The sequence below is a fragment of the Coptis chinensis genome, chromosome 6 (assembly GCF_015680905.1).
Source record: "Coptis chinensis isolate HL-2020 chromosome 6, ASM1568090v1, whole genome shotgun sequence".
NCBI classification, from domain to species: domain Eukaryota; kingdom Viridiplantae; phylum Streptophyta; class Magnoliopsida; order Ranunculales; family Ranunculaceae; genus Coptis; species Coptis chinensis.
Genome location: NC_141461.1, coordinates 3,688,546 through 3,712,040, shown reverse-complemented (window position 1 = coordinate 3,712,040; position 23,495 = coordinate 3,688,546). Strand labels below are relative to the sequence as shown.

The window sequence follows — 23,495 nt, the reverse complement described above, 5'->3', positions numbered from 1 at the left end:
CGAAATATTAGTGGCCACTTAAAACCGAGGCCCAAGGGAGTGCCCTGATAGAACTTACAAGCATGATATTGCACTTGGCAATTAGACTTGGGTAGTAATGAAGTATCTACCTATTGAAGAGTGCACATAGACCCATTATTGATGGTCGCGGGGCGCATGGGTACGGCAATGCAAATCGAATAATGAGATCAAGTCAATCATCATATCATATCATATATGTATAGCAAAAGTTAAATCGTAATGCAAACCCTAATCGGGCTCAGTTAGTTAGTTTTAAGCCCACTTGAAAACGTAACTGTTTTGGAGTAAATGCAGTTGAATCTGATACCCCTTTCAATTCCCCAAAAAAGAAGTACTCATCCACAAATTCTCAAAAAATACAAGGACTAAAAAAAAACAAAAAAATACAGCTTCATAAATTTTACAGTCTAAAAGAGATGCAAAATTGCAAAATTTGAGGTTAAGCCTTAGAAGACGAAGAGTTTTTTTTATTTTTATTTTATTTTTTCATTTCATTATTTCCGCGCGCCAAATCTCAAAACCTTCATTCTCTCTCTCTTTCTCTCTCCTAATGCCCTAATATTGTTCCAAGTTTGATTCTTTAATGGCTGAGGAGAAGGTGGAAGGCGTTTCTGGTGGTGGGGAAAGTGGTGTTTCTAGGGTTACAACAGCATTTCCAAGTGGGGGTGTTGTAATTGGTGGTTCTTCTTCATCTTCAAAACCTAGGCAAAGATTTAGTATTGAACTTAAAACAGATGAGACAACTATTGTTTCATGGAAGAAACTTGTTAAAGAATCTATTAACAATAATAATAATAATAATCCATCTGTTTCTTCTTCTGCTGCTGCTGCTGCTGAACCTCCTCCTTCTGGTGCTCACCCGGCTCTCCAGTCCAGAATTGCCCCTCAGGTATGTTTTTCAACAACCCCTCCCCCTTGTTTGAATTACATTGAATTGTATGCTTTGTTTTATTTCTAGGCAGTTTTTGTTATATTATATATGAACATTACTAACTTCCCAATTAAACGTTAGTATTGAAAAAGTTTGTTTTTTTTTGTTTTTTTATTACATTGTAAAAAACTATATGGAGAGACTAGATGAATGTAGATACACTGAACCTATTTCGAACAATCTCCTTAGACAACCTTGAGTCACATCAACTCTTTGTTGGATTTTTAAAAAAACATTGCTTAGGAATTACTGATTCTGTGCTTCTCATGTATTACATCTTTTGGTTTGGGTTTTTGTTTTGTAGGGTCAACCTGCAGAATGTGATGCACCACCGACAGATCGTTTTAGTGCTGTTATTGAGAAAATTGAACGCCTCTATGTGGTATGAATTATATGAATGAGTTCATGCTATTGCTTTTTGTTTTTGGCATCATTTCGTTGTTGCTTAGCAATTTGTACCTTTCAGGGTAACGAAAGTAGTGATGAGGATGAACTTGCCGAAGTTCCAGACGATGATCAGTATGACACAGAAGATTCATTCATAGATGACGCTGACCTGGTTAGTGTCAAGTCTAATTTCTCATTTATTCTCTTATGTAGGCGTTGCTCCTAGTTATTCTCTTATATACTCATTACTAACTCTATCTCTCGTAGCCACGCTTATAATCCAATGTTAAACATTCTCATTTCCGCTTCATGAACCAACCTGCTTGTTTGATGATTTTTTAGGTCATTCACATAATGTAGTGTCTGGAGCTCATATGATAATCATGCTTTACCATTTTCTTTACCTTCCTACTTGGGATGTCGTGATTAGATTTTAGAATCCTCGGTTACCTATTATACCATAATACAAAATGAATATCCCTTGTTTTCTTATGTGCAGGATGAGTATTTTCAAGTTGACAAGTCGACAACAAAACACAAAGGATTCTTTGTTAACAGGGGAAAATTAGAACGCACGTAAGTTTATTCAACTCATCCCTTTTAATCATCTTCCTAGATTCGTGATCGTGTGTTTTCAAGTTTTTATCAGCTTCTTATTGTGTTTGTTTGTCCTAATTTTCCTATGAACTCATTTTCTTTTTGGCATTTATTATTATATTTTGAATATTATCACATACTAAATCAATGGAGAGAAAGAGATTTTATTGGAGATTGTTACAATGTTTATCGAAATTCTGCGAAATGTCTGCATCATATTAAGAATTCTTCTGTAGAATGATAGACAATTTTTTTCACGAATCCCAAAGTTTGATTCCTTTCTTTAATCTGTTTTTCCTTTTTCTATATGCTAGTAATGAACACAGCTCGTCCCCTAAGCACCAGCCAAAGAAAAGGAGAAGAAAAGATTTGACAACTCATTCTGAGAAGGAAGATGACCATTTACCAAATAAACAGGCAAAAGTCGGAAACGTGAAAATGAAAAATGCCGCTAAAACTGCACCATTGGTGGATAGCAAGTCCTCTAGCCCTTCTCATAGTTTATCTGGCAAAAGTGAGCATTGTCAAGATGAGAAATCTTTTGATAAATCAAACGCTCCACTAGGACCTTCCAAGAAGAAACCTTCTGACTTGAACATTAAACTGGAACAGTTTACGTCTTCAGATGTACATAAGGATCGGTTGGAGACAAAGGATGGTGAAAAACATAAGAGTGGAGTTAACCAGTCCAGGGATCTTGGCAGTAAAATGAAGGCCGCTAGTGAATCCTCGGATGCTATGCACCACATATATCAAGATAAAAATTATTTTTTACAAATGGATTCCCAACCCAGAAGACTGACTAATGAGACAAAAGAGTTGGAGCCGTCCCACCAAAATTCAGCCAGAGAGAGAAGCATAGCGTTCTTAATCGCCTAACTTCAATGTTTCCAGAACTAAGAATAATGTGCAAACAACTGTAAGTCCCTATTATTTATTATGACGTTTCTCAATTATGATCATTTTGAATTATTTTAATGTCTTTTGTTTTTTACCTTTATATATTCATTTATTTTTGGATCGGTAAGTAACATGTGATTTCTTTAGTCCAGCCTAATTTGCATATGGGCTGGCATCTGGGTTTCGACTCGGTTATTCAGCTGAAATCCCAATCAGTTACTGTTTCAATCTATTAACAATGATATTTGCATACTTATCTCAAATTACTATTTGCATCCAATGGCAAATGCCCTCTTGCGTGAGTCCAGACGCTAACCCCAACATTTTTGGGTAATACAAAGATGATGCGGTCGTCTTGATAGCTAATGAGTTCTCTCTGTTTTGCATTTTATTTGCAGAAGTTGACATCAATGCATTTGAAGGATGGATCTAGTGTTCGACCAAAGGGCAGTATGCTTGAAAGAGCCATTAGGGACTTGGACGACATCGTTAAAGAGTGTAAGTTTGGCAATTATCAGAAACCTGAAATTCTTTTCCTGGGATTGTTAGAAGATCCTGGATTTTCTTTTATGGGGGAGGGTTCATTGGGAAGAAGTTCGACTATACAAAATTTAGATTGGTAGTTAACTTTAAATTTCTCAATGTTTTTGCACCTAACTGTGGTTTCTTGTTTTGTGCTATGCATAAGGGATGTGCAGTTTTCCGAAAAATTACCATTATCAAATTTGCATTAAAATCAAATTTAGAAATCGGAGTGTTGGGTGAATTGAACTTCAAAGAAACAAAGAGCTGGTTGTTGGTAATCTTCATTTTTCTTGATCGACGTAAAACTGAGTCTAACAATGACAAATTGAAAATTGAAAATTGTAATTAACTGCGTTTAGTTGTACAAAATTTAGACTAATCGTCAATCTAATTTTAGGTTGTACTCAAATTCAAACACTTTGGTAAACAGTTTTACAGATATCTTTTGTTAGTTTGTCTTTTCCTTCTTCTTACATTTTTCGGAATAAATTCTTCATTGCAGCAAGACCAATTATGGAAATTGATAATACGGATAGTTCATCCCAGGGAGTCAAAAGAAGATTGCCTCGAGAAGTAAAACAAAAGCTTGCTAAAGTTGCTAGACTAGCGGTACGGGAATGTAGTTAATTGTCTGTTGCTAGTTTATTGGAATTCCAAGATGCTTGTTATTGCCCCCTTGGATGGGAGTTCAAGCAATTGGTTGTGGTTTTTGTCTCTCTTGATTTTGGTAAAATCCTAATCAGTTTCAGTTTTGAGGGTTTCAGCAGTCAAGCCAAGGAAACATATCAGATGAGCTAATTAATCGCCTTATGAGTATTCTTGGCCACATAATGCAGCGGAAAACGTTGAAGGTATCTTGTTTCAGGAAACAAACAAGTTACTATTTGTTGCTTTTACTTTTCACACCATTGATAGTGACTAATTATTTGGCTATTTCTGTCATTTTTGTATGAAATTTTAATATGCATGCTGAATTTCTTATTAACCAATCTTTTGCCTTGGGCGTCCAGATTTTAATTTTTTTTTTCCTGGTATTACATGGAAACCTAACTGTTAGCCTAATATGCCTTCAACAGAGAAATCTGAGGGAGATGGTTGTACTTGGATTGTCTGCAAAACAAGAGAAAGATGCTAAATTCCAGCAAATAAAGAAAGAGGTGGCCGAAATGATTAGAATGAGGCCCCCCTCTTTGAAGTCAAAGGTAGGCGACAACCATGATTTGGATTAGGTTATTATTTTTAGTAGATATTATACTCAAGCCGAAAGTAAAAGACATAGTCCCGACTCCACCAAAAATCTTATTGCTGCTCTTTGTTATTTGATGATTTTCATATTGGATCTTAATGCGCTATAGAGTTCGTTGCACTGTTCATCAAACTAATGTCAATTTCGCCATGCTCCTTTAGGGGTCTGGGCAACAAGATGGAGCATCTGATGACTTCCAGGAAGTACGCGGCTCTGAGGAAAAGGGAGTTTTGAAACTAAAGAGTAGCATGGACAATGCAATGGAGGACAAAATATGTGATTTGTATGATCTGTATGTTGAGGTACTAGGTATTTCATATAATTCTCATTTTTAGCTATTGGAATATCTATGGTTTAATCATATATGTTTATGTCTTGTAGGGAATGGATGAAGACAAGAGCTCGCAAGTCAGAAAGCTATATGTTGAGGTAGTTGATATGTCTGTTTCTCTTCTTCTAATTTTAATTCTTTTAGGGTTTATTTGCATATATATGTTTTTAAGATTTTACTGACTTACACAACAACATCCAAAACAAAACCCGAAACCCCATAGCTATTAACACAAAAGGAGCTCTTTAGGAATGGTCTTCGAGGATCATTTGTTTAGGGTTACCATTAACAATATTTCTTTTCTCAGCAGAGCTCCATCTGTGCACTTAATAACTGTCTTAAATTACTTGTAGGGAGGTGGTTCATGGCGAGGTCTCTGTGATCATTTCTTAAGTTACCTGTAGGAAGGTGATAAGTTCTTAGCTGGTGCACAACCTATAGTAGATGTTCTAGGTCATGTGCGTATCATATAAAACAAAATGACGTAGTGGTATTGAATTTTCCATTAATTTAAGAAAGATAACAAGACGAAACCTCTTTACTGAATTGGGTGGGAGGAGTTCGCGGTAACAAAGTCATTCAAACTGTTACAAATACAGAAAAAAAGGGATTTGCAGTTTATACCCAAGGAGTTACAATCCAATTTTATGATATTACAACTGTATTTTTGTTTTTCTTGTCTGTATACTTTCTGTTCCGAATGTGAAACAATTGTGTATGTACGGCCGTGATGGACATTATTTAATTATAGAAGAGAGACTTTACAGTCTTAGAATGGTTGTTTCTCAAACCACAGGTTCATATTCTTTCTCTTTCAAGTTTCAACCATTGCAACTTTATTCCCCTAAACCAAGTGGGGTGTCTTTCTCAGTCTATCAACTTATTATACACTATGGTAGACTGCATCAATTAAGTTTTGAAATCGCGACTTCCCCTTTTTTTTGTGCTTCTGTTCTTCTGCTTATGTGTAGGCTTAGTGTCTAAAAACTTGTTCCGCTGTTTTCTTCCTTTTCTCCGAATCTAGTCCTCTGTGTTAATTTGTGGGAAATTGTTAATATTTATTCACTACTCAAATTTTAGCTGTGGGAGTTTCTTTGACATTTTTCTAGCGTTAAACCCAGATATCATTCCCTATTGAAAGTTTTGGATTTTAACAAAGCAGGTAGCACCTGGCAAGTGGCTAAAGCCATCTAAAGTTCACTGACATTGTTGAATATGATTTTGCACTCTTCTTCAGCTTGCTCAATTGTGGCCAAATGGAACCATGGACAACCATGGGATTAAGAATGCTGTTTGTAGATCCAAGGCACGGAAGAGGGCTTTGCATAGTCGGATAAAGGTATTTGCTTTGTCTTCTTGTGGGTATGAGCTTAGTTTTTTTGTTTAAAAATTAAAACATTTATTTTTCTTTTATTTTTATTTATTTATTTAATGTATTTTTATTTTTATTTTTTAAAAAAAAAATCCCTCTTCTTTTCTTACTGATTTTATACGAATCAAATTGCAAAGAGTAGGGAGACATGCAACATTTGGACAAGGTTTCTTGAAACACCCTTTTCCTGCCGTAGTTTGTCATACATATTTATATGGGAAAATGATGATTTATCCTGAAGTAACCAAGGTGGTGATTCCTGTTAATGGTATACACTGAGCATATCACAGCAATATTTTTTTAATATTTTTCCTTTCCTTGATAATATGTTTTCCTTAAATATCTAATATGAGAGAAATCTCATTGGCCATTTTACTTCTTTAAAATATACTCATTTTATATTGAACAGGATGCCTAGAAAGGCCTAGAAAGAATTACCTATAGGTGCTGTAGTCCCATTGGGCTTGTTTTTCTGCAGAGCACGCCTTTGCTTGAAATCCACAAGTAGTTACTTCATAGTTTTATACATGTGTAGACCCAACCAAGTAAGCACTTAATCTGAATAGTATGTTTGTCATGCCTCTAAAAGACACGTAGTTGGTTTTGTTCAAAAGAGGTGTGCTGTGTAAACTGTAAAGTGTCCTCTTATCAAGTAAATAGTGATCTCATTATTAAAAAAATGTCACTTTGTGATCGTTGAAAATTACTGCATGATAGAATCAGGAAAAGATCAAGCAACAAAAGCTGTCATCCGCACCAAGGATGGAGGACACTGTTCGTGGAGAAGCTAGTCCCATTGCTCAGCAGCGACCTGTCCAAGAAAGGGTTGCTAATGATTCAGGTAGTCAACTGTTAACTTCACCCAACAGAATAGTTGCTACTACTACTCGACAGTCAATCAGCAGCTTGCCACATCAGGAAAGATGTCCCATCCATCCACCAATGGCTCTTGTCTGAATCGACCAAAACAAGAAAAAATGAAAGGGAATTCGGAAGCCTTCCCGGATGAGGCGAGGAAAACAACAGATGACACACTATTGAAGAAAAAGGTGAAGAGAAAGCCAGAATCGGACATGCATTTCCATCCAGAGAAGTTACCATCTCAAGAGGGAAAGGAAAGGCACAATTCCCACAAGCAGGATGTGAGTTATTCCAATAAATCAAACCTTCAGTTGACAAATCTTCCAGGCTGTGAACAAATAAGTTGACATGTTTGAAGGCAAATTGTTGAGTAGCACAAACCACTAATGCTGTGCTTTACATCTGAAAGAAAGGAAGTGCCGGAGTACAAAGCAAGCTCTCTGTCATCTTCCAGCCTTCCTGCCTACAAAATCTTAGGCAGATGGTAATTTGTCGTTGAATTTGTAGCCGAATGATGTTCATAAATGTTTTGTGCTTGTGTCTAGAGCTATTGGTAGATGGGATTACAGGAAAAGTTGTATCAAGTTTGATGTTTGAACGTGAGCATGTTTCAATTTTTTTAAGTAAAGAGTTTTTGGTTTTTGAATGCCCAAGCAGCATATTAAACAAATTAGCATGCGTGAAGAGGTTCTATGATTACCTGATTTGCTAATCATGACGATATCACATGTATGAATCTGGAAGTCCGTTCTCTCTTTCCGTAAATTTTCTTCCTAGTCCAAAATCACTTTTTAAGCTTGTTCCAGCAGAGGAAACTAAAAGTTTGTAGCTTGTATAACTGTAAAGCAGAGGTTTATGACAATTACTATGATCCACTTCTATAGTTCTATGTCCTTGCACAAGCTGCGCCGTTCTTGATGTGCCAATGATGTGAGGCATAGAGTATTACACAACTAAGAACCAACTCTAGTAACTGGTTACTGTGATTATGGATACCATTGTTGGTCATTGTTAACTCTCTAGATACAACCATTCTTGCACTTCATCATGTACATGGACCAAACCATAGTACAAAATATCCTGATATATCGTAATATTTGGGGATATCTATCCAAATTTCAAAAAAAGATATATAAATATCACGATATGTTCAGAGATATATACGACTGCAAATATCAATGATATTTAAACGATATTTGCGATATTTGTGATATTTTGGGATATTTGGAGATATTTTGTGTATATAACAATTTTATTTAATATTTACCATTATATTTCAAATAAATATAAATAATGTATCATGATATATCAAGAAATATCTACAATATCTATGATATTTATCAATATTTTTGGATATATCCATAATATTTGCATGTGAAACAATGTCAAATATCCTCAAAAAGGGGGATATATCCACAATACATATCCAGAAATGGAATATCGATAAATACCCATATCCTGATATTTTATACTATGGACCAGTGTAGTAAAGGCATTAAAGCGCACCTAAGGCGCAACACCCTCTTGTGCCTTAGGCGCAAGGCGCGAGGCGTGGCGCGCGCCTGATTGAAGTGAGGCGCGTAGTAATAAAAAAATAGATATATCAAATAAAAAATAAAATAAATATTAAATATGACATGAATTATCACTGATTTGCTTAGCCAAACTTTAAAATTAATTTTATATGATTGTAAACATAAAACCATTGTAGTCATTTAAAAGAAAAATCTTAAGCAATAAGTAAATAGCAAAATAAAACGCGTATCTCTCAATACAATCTAGCTCAACTTCAATAAACTAAAATAATGAACCGATAGAATTAAGTCAAATGAGTTCTTCATAAAATAAAACACGTGATTCAATTTTAGAATCCCGTAAAACTTCATTTAAAATTTAATCCATCTTTGTGTCTTCTCTCAATCCATACAACTTAACAAAAACTAGTCAAAATTAAGTTTAAAGTGTACTCCACAATGAAACTTACTAAATTTGTACAATTTTTATATCATACAACAATTGGATCGAGTGTAAATATGTCGCATTATAGCAAAATTGTAAAAAAAACGAAAAAAAAAGTAAAAGTTGATAAAGTTGATAAGGCGGGAGCCAACTAAAGCGGTCGCCTCGGCCCCCAATTTGTTGGTCAAAATTTGGGCCCCAAATATAATCTTATATCCATTAGGCCACATGTAAAGGTTGTTCCCAAATCAAATTATGTATAGTCAATTCAAACATTGGCCCATGACACCTCAGCAGTAAAAGACTTGTTTTTCTCAATAATATAGGCCATTTTAAAAAACTTCGCCTTGGGCCCCTCATACATCGTAGGGCGGCCCGGCCTCACCGATCACAAAAAGCACACGCCTTAGGTTACCTTTACCGCAAGCGCAGAGGCTTGACTACAGTACTACACTGCTATGGACCAAACGGCTTTGGAACCTCTGTTCAAAAACTTGCCACGGTTGATTGGAATGCCGTAGTCGATAAGTGACACAGCCTACTTAAATCTCTCATGCCATGACTTGTAGATGTTGGCAGACAATTGACTTGACTTTATGGAAGTCCCAACAGGATCCTTGTTGGGTGCTCGGTGCGCCGGTGCCCCTATATTTTCGATTAGGTTAATCGGCAATTGAAAATTTTCAAAAAAGCACATAATGAAAGCGTTTTAGTTGGATTCTCATGATGTTAACATCACAACTTTGGTTAGAAAAGCAATTTATCCCTCAACTTCTTTATTTCATGAAATGAGTACCCCTTCTTTTCCAGTTGAAAGATGGTCCTTTCTCCCTCTCCCACTACGTAGTGATTGATCATTGATGTTAACTACCGTTAATTAAGCATGTTGGACTATTTTAGAGCTTAAGTGTGCCATTACTTTCTGTTTTCGTTGCTTTGTGAAGTCTTTTGCTAGTGCAGCAATATAAACAAGTCCACCATTATATTGGCTCATCTCACCCACCAAACACATTTCAAACCTGACAGTGTTCTACATATTATAATTAGGGCTTGTCGCTATTGTTTTCTAATGGTATATGTATTTCTATCTTGTTATGTCTCTATGCACATGTACAGCATGGATTTTTTTAGTGCCATCGTGTTTTGCTAGTCTTTGTAGTTTGTACTATAGCAGTATCAATTGTCAATGCTTACACGATTGTTTATTCTTATTGCAAGACCAAAGCACTTAAAAATTAGCTGAAATTGTACTTAAAGCAACAACAACTTGGCGTAGAAGGTGTCTACAATCTTGAGATATTGTTATGAGCAAAATAATATGTAAGGTTTGACTCCCTTACTGAGATGCTTCTAAACCAAATACAAATGAATAAACTAAGGTTAATGATTTTCAAGATACGCCTGTCATGTCAGAATTGAGAGAATATGAGACGAGAAAGGATCCTGATCTTCACGAGTGATTAATTCAAAGAATAAGTATGCTGTGCTAGGTTGTTGCCAATCCATGAACACATGAAAACCATTTCTTTAATTTAATTATTTGAACATGAACTATAAACAAAGAGAGAAGTCTTCTCTTATAATTAGAGATGGATAAGAAGGTATGTACTATGTAGATACCCTCCAAAACTAAGATAAAGGGATCAATTGGTCCTTGACACACCACATTCCCCTTCAACGGGGGGACTGTCTTCACGTGCACGTGTGGAGTCCCCGTTGAAGCGAGTTTAGTGTGTTCGATTCCAAGACCAATTGGTCCTAATTCTATATAAGATTACAATACCATCTTTCTTGCTTTGCAATCCTGCACCTATAACCCAACCCTGTCCAACTTACGATGGAGATTGACTCATTTTGAAGTATCCGGAGTGACATAGAACATAGCTTAGGGATGATTATGCATTATATGCCTTTGGAGTCGACCTTGGAAGTAGCATTACAGACTCCACAACAGCACATGACTTCTTGCAAGAAGTATACCGATCCATAAATCCAAAAGGATCACCAACTACTTTTGATATCTTCCAATATTTTTCGATTTCTTTCTGATGATCAACATCCTTGGAACACTCTACCAATGCCGCTGCAAAAGGATCTCTTTCTAAGCTTCTACATGCATTTCTTTTACCACTTGAGAATATTGTTTCTAAACTAAACCTTTTTGAAGGAGTGGAAACAGCCGAGGGAGGTAATGGAAGCACGTCGATACTCTTTGAAGGACGATGATTTGATGTTTTTGGTATTCCAGGCTGTTGTTCCCATGAGAATGGAACTTTGGATGAATAAAGTGAAGGTGAGGGGCTAAAAGGTGGTAATTCACATGAATTCGAAGAGAAAGAAGTAGATCGAAAAGAAGAGGATGAACATGAAGAATGTGAAGAGAATGAGAAGGATTTTGATCCATGAGAATGAAAACGTTTGGTAGTAGGAAATGTGGAAACTGACTCCATGGCTAGGAATTGAAGAAAGGAGCGAGTGATGGGCAATGTTAGGCTCTCCTCATCCTTTTGTACATGAAACGAAGCGCATGTAGGTCCATGTGCTTGACACTCATGCTTGAACTAATGCCATTTGTTTATATCCATTTTACTACAACTAAATAGTTAGTAGGAAACACAATTCTATATTTCTATTCCATCTCTATATCCTATATCCACTTGCAAATTTATAATGGCTAAATGTACTTCCAATATATATATAACTTATGTGTTATGAAAACTTCATAAAAAGAGATACCATGATCATTGTGTTGGACAAACAAATGCCGGGTATAGTAGCTAGATATATTTAACTAAACTACTTTTTGAAGACATGTCTTGTTAATGGGAAATATAAAATATTTTCATTTTTCATGTGTATACAATTTTAAATGATTTCCTAGTAAGTCTACGCAATTAAACTTTTGGACTCAAATGTCGTGGTAAGGTGATTCAACTTTACTTTCGAAAATCTTTAATAACGAAAACAAAAACACCTTTGGAGCTAGACACTTTTATGTCAACTCTGTGTCCAAAAATATATATTATTCAAGTATATGAGTAAGTGGTGAATGCATTAAAAATTAATCGTTTTTGTAGGTAATATTGTCAAGTTAACCTTCATATTCTTGAACATATATAGAATGGTAATGTCGAAGTAGAGTGTCCAAGAGGTTTTTCCTCACACATATATCTGATAGATTTGGAAAGAAAAGTAGCAATCACAAAGATTCTTTTTTTATTTTTTCGATAATCAATAACCAAGATTCTAAAAGCAACAGAGCGTGTTCTCTTAATATTTGGTAAAAGTGTTTCATCGGTGTATATAAGATTAAGAGAAAATTTTATCATATTATGTGACTAGAAAAAAAAAATTATCATAAAATATCATATGTGACAGGCGACACGTTAAAAAACAAATGATTTACAAATTACAATATGCAAAATGTTGATCGTCCATTATCAGTCCCGGAAGAACAATTAAATTCACGTTATTTCTAACGATCGCCATCTCAATTTCCACGAGGCTCATTATTAGCAGTGATAATAATAACAATGGCCCTCAAGAAATAATATAAATTCAGCCTTTAAGAAAAATATAGTAACATGGATAATATGGAAAATAACTTATGACCCGCACTCATGAGCTTAAATGGGAAATGCAATCAGTCATTATTGTCCTTGTACCTCGCGTGTAACTCTTTAAGACCCACTATGTCTAGACTCAACACCTTATACCCTTGCCACTATACATTAACAGCAAAAGATTTGTGTGATCATCTAAAATGCAGGTCTTAAAATTTTAATTTCGCTACAGAAGAGACGTGGACTATTCTTGCCAAACTTGTAGATTTCAAAATATTCCTATACCCAGTTTTTAGTAATTTTGTCAGACAAATTGTTGACATTTTTCTTTCTCAAACTTCCAATACAAATAATAAAATGTAACAGTTAAACGACAAAAAATTTAAAAAAAAAACAAAACAAAAGTACAAATCCAATGTAGCTTTGTTTTTTCCCTATAGGCTATACCATTTACTAGGACATTTACAAAACCTTATTATCAAGTATAAGAGAAAATCACAAGAAATTATTCTCATGTATTTGTCTATTTCGTGAACATCAATCAAGAATCACATGCCAAAGACATGGAAGGTCTGCTATCTGCTTCCATGTGACAATGGGCCCAATTGCGTTCTTGTCTGGTTTTTGTAGTGTTTGGTTCACTCTAATCAAAATTAACTCTACTCACGTGCAAATTCAGAGCCATTGGATTGAGCTTATTAAGGATGGTGAGGTTAATTACCTACTCACATGGCAACTATAAATGTTACTTTTTTGTTTCTAGGCCCACTAAAATGCGGTCCACCTATTTTGAGACCCAGGATTTGGCACACTTGAGGAGTTGAGGGTCAATAGCGTAAAAACCAAACAAAACCCTAATGGTGAGCAACACATTTTCATCTATTTAAACCACCCTTAAACAGTTAAACCCTATCTTCTCACGTTTAGAGTGTGGAGACGCCGCCAAGTTTATTACGTTTAGAGTGTGGAGACGCCGCCAAGTTTCTTTTGTGCTGCATGAACACCAAAGTGTTAGCATGCTGCTCTTCTTCATATGAGTCTTCTATTTCTAGTCAATGGTGTTTTTCTCATGAATCAATTTCTCATGTTACATTTCGCAGTTACTTTTTTGTTGGTAGAGATTGGATGCATAATATGCATTTGGTATTTTGAAATAGTATTCTTCCGTGTTTTCTTTGTATAAGTAAATAATATGTTATCATATTATAGTTTGTGTGCATTCAACGCCACATATTTTGTTTTATGTTAGTTGATTCGAAAAAAATTATTTTTCGACGACATCCTTGCAACTATGGGGACGTCGAGGAAGCAATAAGATTAATGAAACGTTTAAAATCTTGTTAAAACACAAATGATCAGAGACTGCATGAATGCGGTGGATAAAGAAAAAATAACCGAAGAAAAGGTTAATCGATTTGAAAATGATCAAAGAAACACAAATGTAATTGTTTGATACTATATTAATGTAAAATCAGATTACTATCTATACTCATTTAAGGTGAATCCATTATTATTGTCATGGATTGTAATAAATTGATTTGTTTGATATCTGTAAATTGCTGTTATTGTGATGGATTGTAATAAATTGATTTGTTTGATATCTGCTGATGCAACAAATAAAACCGAGTAAGCCTCCGTGTTCTTCAGGTTTCCTTTAAACTGAAAAAGCTCGACAGTTGCTTTCAATCAATCAGCCGTACGAAATTAATCAACCTAATTTCTAACATCCCGGGCCAGCGAAACTTTATGTCAATTTTTTTGTTGGACTTCTAGGCTTCTAGCAATATACCAAATGACTATATTTACCGAGTGTTGTCTGCAGTCATAATCATACAATGTACTAGATTCCTATTGCCTGATGAAGCTAACCGACACTATTTAGTTCACATCATACCCATCAATTCATTGCAAATTAGGGTTTTCTCTCTAAAAAAAATGTTTTTTTTAGTGTATTGGGCGAGAAGAGACCCTAATTTCCCATCTAGTGGGGAAAAATATTAATAACCTCATGTAGTTGTAGTGTAATACTAGTTAACCTTTGTTTCAAATATGCATTCAACTATATTGATACACTAATTACTCTTTTGTCGAACCCTAGTGTATGATGACATGTAGCATAGAAGGGAAATAATTTTTGGTTGATTATTGCACTTTATTCCTGATATAGATGAGATCAAGAGCTGATGAGGTTCTGATTATCAGATTGCCTGAATTCGATGTCATACACTATCCAACTCAGGATTTTAAATAGCGGTATCATAAGGCAGCTCCCATATATAGAACCATGGGGCTCGCCTTGACTGCAAAAAATTGGATAAGTATCAATGGCATGAGTATGAGTTGCCAATCTTGAAACTCGTGTACTGGACTGGACGGAGAATATTAGCAGGGCCTTATTCAAGGATGACAGGCGCAAATCAAGAAAAGGACTAGTGGTAAAGGATTGCTATTAGACTGGTAAGAATCTTGATACCAAATTGCAAGAGCCAAACATTTAGAGGATTGCAAAAAGTTCTTACATTCTCAGTGCCACTTGAGAAACCCAGCACCTTGCCCCATAATGAGAAGAACTTTTCATTGATGTTTTGGAAATTGTTTGTATGTCAAAACTCTATGTGAGGATTTCATCCTTTTTTATTGATTATATTTTCCATTTTAGTTGAATTCGCTATTTGGGACAAAGTAACTTTGTTTTGTTTCTGACATTTCTTGAATGTAAGCATAGATTTTGTTACGCTTTTAGTAATAGAACCCTTTGCTTTCTTGCAGTTTGGAAAACGTTATTGTTAGTCGATGTTTCTTGTGATATACAAAATAAGACCACTGAAGGAGATTGATGGGAGTGCTGATAGTAGTAGTAGAGCATGGGAAGATTTGGACAAAGATGTCCTCTTAACCATCTATGAGAAATTGGATCTCAAAGATTTGATAGTGAGAGCACCGTTGAGTTATTATTCTTGGTACAAGGCATCAAAGGACCCTTCTCTCTGGAGCGCACCCAATTGTTTTATGTGCTCCGATAATTTTCTTTTTGTTGCAGGGGGTACCTAGCCAGTTTTCTTTCGCCTATCCTTTGGATTACAAGCACGTTGAAGTGACTAAACATCTAAACTCATTGAGTTTGTCATAAATCAGAGTCAAGGGTCTATAACTTCCATCAAGTTTCCCGGCTTTACTGATGTTGATGATCTCCTTTTTGTTGCTGAAAGGTACTTTTAATCTTTTTACCTTAAGAAAATAATAAACCCCAAATACATTTTTGTGTTTATTCTTGGCTTTGTTCCCGCCACACTAATGATGCTTACCTTGATTGCATACGGTCCTGGGTTGTTCTATTTTAATTGTTAGATATGTAGACTTATATGAATCAAAGTGAGGTTTAAGCGCTTATTTGATGTCACTTGCACCAACTTTAAACACTCCAGATACCAACACTAAATCAGTATCATGCACCATGATTCAGAAAGGTTTGGAATAGGAAATTGGTCTCAAACAGTAAGCGCAGAACAGTAAATGTAAAGCTTTTCAGTTGCTTGTGTCTTGATTAACTTTCCTTCTTGTTAAAAAATACAAATAGAGAATTTTCTTTTACTAAGAAACCTGCATAATTAAAGCAAGCAGTCGCTTTTATCTCTGTCTTCCTATAATAACTACCAATTGCCCTATTCATCTTGAGGTCTTGAGGAGGGAGCTACTCTCATTGAATAAAACCAGTTCTCATTGGAAACAAACTAGCTAGTTTTGCAAGACTCTAATTTATACAATTGATCATTCAATTGCTCATAGTTTATCCATAGTTTCGTAGGCTAATTGCCTTATTTTCAAATAATTCTGAACTCTCTGGTTGTTATATCATTGTTATCCTTATTTACTAATGATTGCTTTTGTAAGTCAGTTTACTTAATTTTCAACTTCCAAGAAGTACTTTTCTCAAGTCTCAACTCTAAGAGTCTAGCGTAGCAAAGTACCATGCATATACGGCAGACCCTCCCTACAAATTCCCCAAGAAACCATACTCTTTTGCACTATCACTCGTCATTCTAATCCCAATTTCATTCCAACTATACACAATGAATCCCTTTCTCCTCCTTGTTACCTGTGCCTTCTTCTTGATCACTTCCGTACTCCCAATTACTACACGACTTTGCCGTCCATCAATACGAACCAAAGCACAAACAAGACCAAAACCACTCCTTCCATCATCAGTCTGAACCTTAACTCTCCTAATCACCTCTTCAAGGCTATGCACATAACACCAGTAGATTATAGTGGGCCAGCAGCCAGCTTTTTCAGGAGAACTGATTGAAACCTTTGGCTATGTTACCCAATTCTCTGTTGGCTCACCGCCACACAGATTTTACTTCCTCATCGATACAGGAAGTGACTTGACATGGCTGCAATGCGATCCATGTCAGCAAGGTTTCCTCCAACTTGATCCTATATTTTATCCTACCACCTCGTCTTCTTATATAGCTCCTCTTGGTGACTCTGAACAATGTCAAGCTCTCTCATACAGATTGAACCATCAGGCTATCGACCCTGAGTCTCCCTTCTGTTGGTATATAATTAGCTACCTTGATGAAATTTTTTCCATAGGAAACTTGGTAACAGTGAGAAAGTCACTTTCAACGACAGTGTAGCATATCCCGATAGTGTGTTACTTGGATGCACCCACATTAGCGGGAAGGGAGAGAATGGAGATGCGTTACAGGGCATAACTGGCGTGTTGGGTTTAGGACGTGGACCAGTGGGCTTTACCAGCTCAACTGGGAGTTCAAGCTTTCGGTTATTGTTTTGTTGGGATATTTAGCACTACTATGGATTCTACTTTGGATTTGTACAATGAGCCTCCCCAAGTTGACGATAATGCCATCAGTGTTCCATTGCTTACTATCAATTTATTACACATACAATACTTCCTTGGCTTGACAGGGATAAGCATTAATGGACAAATGGTTCCCATCTCAACCCCCTCATTCGATATAGACCCGACCACTGGGAAGGGTGGCGTATATCTGGACTCAGGTGCCACATATAGTTCCTTTAGACCGGATATCTACGTACTCCTTCGTGATATGTATGCTTTCTAGTTTTCGATCTACCCATTAGGGATCCCGGTAACCGGATAGACACGAAGCTGCTTATGAGATTACAGATGCTTATAAATATATACTCTGCCTACTTTTTACTAAATGATTACTCCTCTTAGGTGGGATAATATGAAATATCTGTCGTTGAACCAAGGGATAAGGAGCTCATCTCCTTTGAACAACCAATATCAGTGGTGCACCCACTGCAGAACCACCACAACATTCAGACTGGGAGATCTGTTATGACAGTTCATCAAAACCAGAAAATGTCGGCTATCCAACAGTTGAACTCCATTTTGGTGGAGACAAGATGATCACTCTGAAGGATGACCAAGTTTTGACTCCAGCCCAAGAAAATGTTCTCTGTTTTGCGTTTCTACCCATTAGGGATCCCGGACACAAAGTTTCAGATATTATAGGCTATGTTCAGACACAGCAGCCTTTTTATAACACAGCTTGTGATTACTTATGATCTGCTCCATCTTTGGGCCCAATTCTGACTTACGGATAGCTGCTCTTGAAATGTGGAAGGTGGTGGTTTCACAGTTTTAGTTATCTAGCTAGTACTTCCATTCCCACTGTGTAGTGGGTGGTTTATTATGAAGTAATACAACTACCGTAAATAATTGTTGACAATGTTCTTCTCTGCTTAACCTTATATACTCTAACACCTGATCGGGAAGAATGGGCCTTGACGGATGCTTATAAATATATACTCTGCCTACTTTTTTACTAATGATTACTCCTCTTCGTGGGATAATATGAAATATCTGCCTCTCCTGTTTTTCATTTTTTTATAGAGCAATAATCCCGTTAGTCTGAGCATATGCTAAATCTTGACAAGGTTTCTAGTCTCCGCTCTTTCCTGATTGGCGTGGCCATAAGAAAAAAATCAATCTAGTTGTTTTTCTCGTGCGTCCCGCAGTCTTGCATCTGTTTGTTTAATGCCATTATTCAGTTTACATAGTATCCTTACGTCCACTGCAAATTGAACTAAGATTGGTTTATGAAAGGGTTTTGTGATTTGTTTGAAGAAAGTGTGGATTGTGGTAATGGTACCAATTTTTTCCTGTATCATTGTTTTTCTTCTTTTCTTTTCAAATTTTTTGAATGAGATACTTTCATAACCTCAGTCTCAATGTGCTGAATTTGGGAAGTGTTTTAAGGGGAGATCCACTATCCAGTCAGTAGGCTGTTTTTTGGATCACAAAATAGGGCTGTCGCTGGTGTGAGCACCAGACACGAAAAATTGGATTATTATTTAGAGGATTTCAAAGGCTTCTTAGCCCAAGTTGTGCAGCTTTCTCTCTTACTCCTTTTTAGCTGCTGGCTAAAGCTTTCCTTACAGGAATTGGGTAACCCATAGGAATTTCACTCACTAAAAAAATTGTCCATTACTGATTTAGATGTTATTCTTCAAAGAGAACTAGAAGGTAGTATGCAACACCTAAAACTTTATTAATTGTTTTTTGCATTCTTGTTCTTCTCTCAAAGGAGTATCTGCTACATATCAATAAAAAAGGAGGATCTGCTGATTCACTGAAGGCCTGCTTGATAAAATTTCTCGCTTGCTGGGCAAATATTTGTGGGAAAACAGTTTCCCACTTAAAAAATTTGCCAGGAAAATAACCTTTTGCCGCCGCTTGTTTCATCAAATGCAAATGTTGGCAGATGCCATTTGCCAGGTTTGGCAGCGCTTGATAACACAAAATTTGTCATCCGCAAGTTTGGCAAATAATTTTAACCCTAGTTTTCAATCATTCGCTTTTCTCACTCTCTATGTCAACGGTAGCTGACCTCAACTCTCTCTCCCTCTCTCTCTTTAAATTTTATATATATAAACAAAAAAAATCATTTTAACTGTGATTGCTATGTCAATTTGACAGATTTGGGGAGATTGGATTCATCTCTTTCTTCTTTTAATTTGAATGAATCAAGGTGATGGTTTTCACATATATTTTTTCAAATATATGTATTGCTAAGTTTGGTGCATACTTACTTTAACTAGTTAGTTCGTTAATTAGAGCTCATGCCCACAATACAATGTGTAATTTGAGTCGCACAGCTGGTATTATTTGTCTAGGGGTTTAAGTCGACATGGTGTTCACATATTTAGAATACGGTTTCCATATAATTAAGTGAATGGTTTTTGCATATTATATGTTTTAAGAAAAATTAGCTATTTCAATGTATTGTTATCATTTCAATCCATGTTTTCTTTTGTAGTGACTCATTGAGCTTCTTGGAAGCTCATCCCCCTTTTTCTCACTTATTCTTTAGATTAGTAAGCTTTCACGTTACACTTGAGGGATCTTGGGATTTGTGGATATAGCAGGAATTAGAGTTGGCCAGATTTAGGGTCTCTTTTATTGTTTTCATTCATTGTTGGATGTAAGACTAAGTTTGATTTATTTGGAGTTCTAGGTAGTGATATCAATACTTTTGGATTTTAAGTTATGTTGAACCTTCATTATTGAATAATTAATGACATTTGGAATAAATATTTAGATTTGGAGAATATTGTTTGTGGAGTGTTTTATCTTTTGATATTTTGGATAGTACATAGGTCTTAAGATCTATTTTAAGATCCGGGATGTCACACTATTTAAGCTTTTTACTCGAAGAATTATATTATATATTATCTACATCTATTGATAAGTAGATAGTCAATTTCCTTGTTGGCTCCACCTATTCTATTTCATATGCTATGCTAATTTCACCATTTCTCCGGTTGCTCCTTATAATAACAATAGTCAATATCTCCAAACCTTACTATTTGTTATAACTTCCGAGGAATTATATTACTTATATATACACAGGCTTTAGAGTAATTATCATTCTTTATATATACACAATGTTGTTCAGTGATTATATAAAATGGTTGTAAGTGTTAGTTTTATTACTTGTTAAATACGTAGTTTGATTATTTGACATTTGAGTTTCTTTTCTTAGTTATGGCGAGTCACCAGCAAACCCGTTGGTCTCCGATGATGGATGAGATCCTGATTCAATTGTTGTTGGAGAAGTGTCTAAATGGTACTGGTAGAATGTCAAAGAATCGGTTTGACATCGGGACCTTAAAAGAGGCAGCTAAGGTTTTGAATCAACGCTTGAACTTGTCAATAGGGGATGTACATGTCTATTCAATGATTAAAACTATGAAGAGGGATTACATAGCTGTCAATGAACTTATCGAGACTGCTGAGTTTGGTTTTTCATACAACCAAAGAAACCAAATATATTGAAGTTGATCATCAAGCATGGGATGCATATTTCAGGGTAAGTTATTTGCCTATTGTAACACCCCATTTTTTTTGAGTAACTTTGTAAATTTATTTGTTGCATGTGATTAAACTGGAAGTTCAATAGTTGATATTGGGAAATGGTTTATAATGTAAAAGCCTGTCAATTTCGTGTGGGTCATTTAATTGGAGCTTTTGATTGAATTGGACATTGTCATTTCCTGATTTCTTGTCTTTTTGTTGTTGTAAATATATAGTGGATGAAGGTGAGAAGACTTCAAAACAGTTTGGTATTATAAATTTGGATGTCCTTCTTTGGGTTCTCATGTACAGATTTTAACATAAGAGGTTTCATCTTGGTAAATGCTTGGCACTGATTTGTTCATGTCTTGAGGAATTGAAGTTGATGGATATTTCAAATACCTTTGTTCTGATTTAGAGGTAAAATAGCTACTACCTCCTGTTTGATATGGCCTACGCTATGTGAAGGTGTATGTGAAAGGTTATTAGGCAGTCGATAAGTACACCGTCAGAAATCTGTTGTCTGAAAATCAGGATCTGCATCAGTTTTGGAGCCACGTTTTCACATAGTTTGGCTAAGATTCAAACCCATGCTAAAACATGAAAAAGCAAGACCTGTGTGTCTGCTTTCCAACCCTTTTGGCCTCGACACATTCAGAGTCCTGTGGAGATCGATACGGTCTCTAAAAGTTTGGTTGGCAGAAAACTGTGCGTCAGAAATCAGTTTCTGCGCACTGTGTTTGAGCCTAGTTTTAGCATATTTATAACGAGATTGATAATTTTTATAAAACATAAAAAAGTAAGGTCTGTGTGTTATCTTTACAATGCAAAAAGCCTCGTTGCTTTTGGATATTTGTGGAAAGAGATCCCAAATATTTTTCTAGATGGGCTGAGGTTGGGACTTCGAGTTCTACATGAAAAGTAAGTTTACATATCCTAGTTTCTAAATAATCAAGTCACGTCTCATTTAGATAAATGTAGGAAAAACTACAGTATTGACAAGTTGGCTAGAAAACTTACCGTGTTATCATTTTATGTGTATGAACTGTTTTGGAAAATATGTCTAGAAATGAACAAAGAGTTTCTTAAACTTTTCTTGGGTGTTTTATATAGCGTTTGTAGCATACTTTTCTTGGGTGTTTTATTATTGCTTTTGGATTCGCTTTATTGCTTGAGGAATTTGATGCTTGGATGTCGTGGAGACTGTTTTGTGCTCTAGAGTTCTGAGATGTGCTCTAGATAAGTTCTCTTACTAAAATGGGACAATTATATCATAACAAGGTGTAGGAGTTACTTAGTTGTTCTGGCATTCATCGAGACAGGTTAAGTAGCTAGGTTGAGCAATGAGATATATATTGTTATGATTTCTAGGTTATGTCAGGATTTAAGTTTATGAAATGTTGAAAATACAGAAGAGACTCTACCGAAATTTTTGTAGGATTTTTATGTCTTTATATAGTTTGGGTTTTGCTTGGTTGGCCTGTATCACGTCCTAAGTTTTGTAATGACTATAGATACCATGTGTCTTTGGTATTCAGGCATTACGAAATTTGGGGCGTGACACCTATCTTGTAACAAATTATTACTAGAAGTTATATAACCATAGCGTGTTTATAAGAAACTATTTATTGTTATAGGCACATCCTGCAGCGAAGCACCTAAGAGGGAGGATGTTTCCTCATTTTGCCAAAGTTTGTGTAATTTTTGGGAATGACTTTTCACATCATATCTTGGTGATACGTTGAGTGGTGAAAGCTTTGGGCATTGTGAAAAGTTGTTCCTTTATGATCACCCCTCCCCTTTAGTGGAGTATCCATTCCCTTCTGTGGAGCATTCATGGTAGTATACTTCATAATAGTTGTTGAACGTACTTGTTATTTCTTGAGTTTGGTTTGTGTTTTAGATATTTTAGAATAAGATTCTTCATGCAATCCAATTGTTGAAGAAACTTAAAACATGATTAGTATGTGTTCAACTTACATTATTAAAAGTGTTTACTATAATTATTTTTTTGTGGTATTTGAATTAATATGGGTGGAATGATTTGAATGTTTAAATTAAATTATTGTGTGCTTGTGCCTTGTGATGGTGTGTGGTTGTGGTGGGATGTGTGTGGTGTGTAGTGTTGGTGGTTCAAATGTGTGTTGTAGGTGGTGGTTCAGATGTGTGTGGTGTGTAGGTGGTTGGGTTGCTTGTGTGTGACTGTGTTGGCTGCGGTGTGCTGCTGGTGTGCAGGTGGAAAAAAGAAAGATGAGTTTAGGGAGACTGCAGAAGAGTTCAAGATCCCCAGATACTGAATTTATTTTGAAAACTTTCTTAAACTAGATACTGAATTTTTCTGAATCATCTCGACTGTGGTCTGTGATATTTTTATTTTAACTGTGATATTTTTATTGTCAATGTGGCGCCATTGCACCTAGGAAGTTGTTTGAGGCTTCTTTAACAGGAG

The 23,495-nt window shown here is 35.8% G+C and overlaps 2 protein-coding genes and 1 long non-coding RNA gene across 4 annotated transcripts; 2 read left to right on the top strand and 1 right to left on the bottom strand.

Moving 5' to 3' along the window:
* Positions 1 to 444: 444 nt before the first annotated feature.
* On the top strand, positions 445 to 7,817 carry LOC147490841 (wound-responsive family protein). Its single transcript, XM_086565688.1, is given in 15 exon segments — positions 445 to 910; positions 1,257 to 1,334; positions 1,419 to 1,511; positions 1,839 to 1,915; positions 2,251 to 2,805; positions 2,807 to 2,855; positions 3,235 to 3,334; positions 3,864 to 3,970; positions 4,129 to 4,212; positions 4,438 to 4,563; positions 4,769 to 4,909; positions 4,989 to 5,036; positions 6,176 to 6,277; positions 7,028 to 7,198; positions 7,201 to 7,817. Coding segments are annotated over 15 exon segments (2,355 nt in total). The 5' UTR covers positions 445 to 604; the 3' UTR covers positions 7,519 to 7,817.
* Positions 7,818 to 10,641: 2,824 nt separating this feature from the next.
* LOC147490840 (uncharacterized) lies at positions 10,642 to 11,724 on the bottom strand. Its single transcript, XM_086565938.1, has one exon. It carries the CDS (start codon positions 11,578 to 11,580, stop codon positions 11,026 to 11,028), a length of 555 nt encoding a protein of 184 aa, XP_086422064.1. The 5' UTR covers positions 11,581 to 11,724; the 3' UTR covers positions 10,642 to 11,025.
* Positions 11,725 to 14,320: 2,596 nt separating this feature from the next.
* Positions 14,321 to 23,083, top strand: LOC147490839 (uncharacterized). Of its 2 annotated transcripts, none has more exons than XR_015199171.1 (4): positions 14,321 to 15,150; positions 15,463 to 15,902; positions 20,736 to 21,062; positions 22,684 to 23,083. It is a non-coding gene; the product is annotated as an uncharacterized LOC147490839 (long non-coding RNA). The 2 variants fall into 2 exon arrangements; XR_015199170.1 differs by having other exon boundaries at positions 14,321 to 15,308.
* The last annotated feature ends 412 nt before the right edge of the window (positions 23,084 to 23,495 follow it).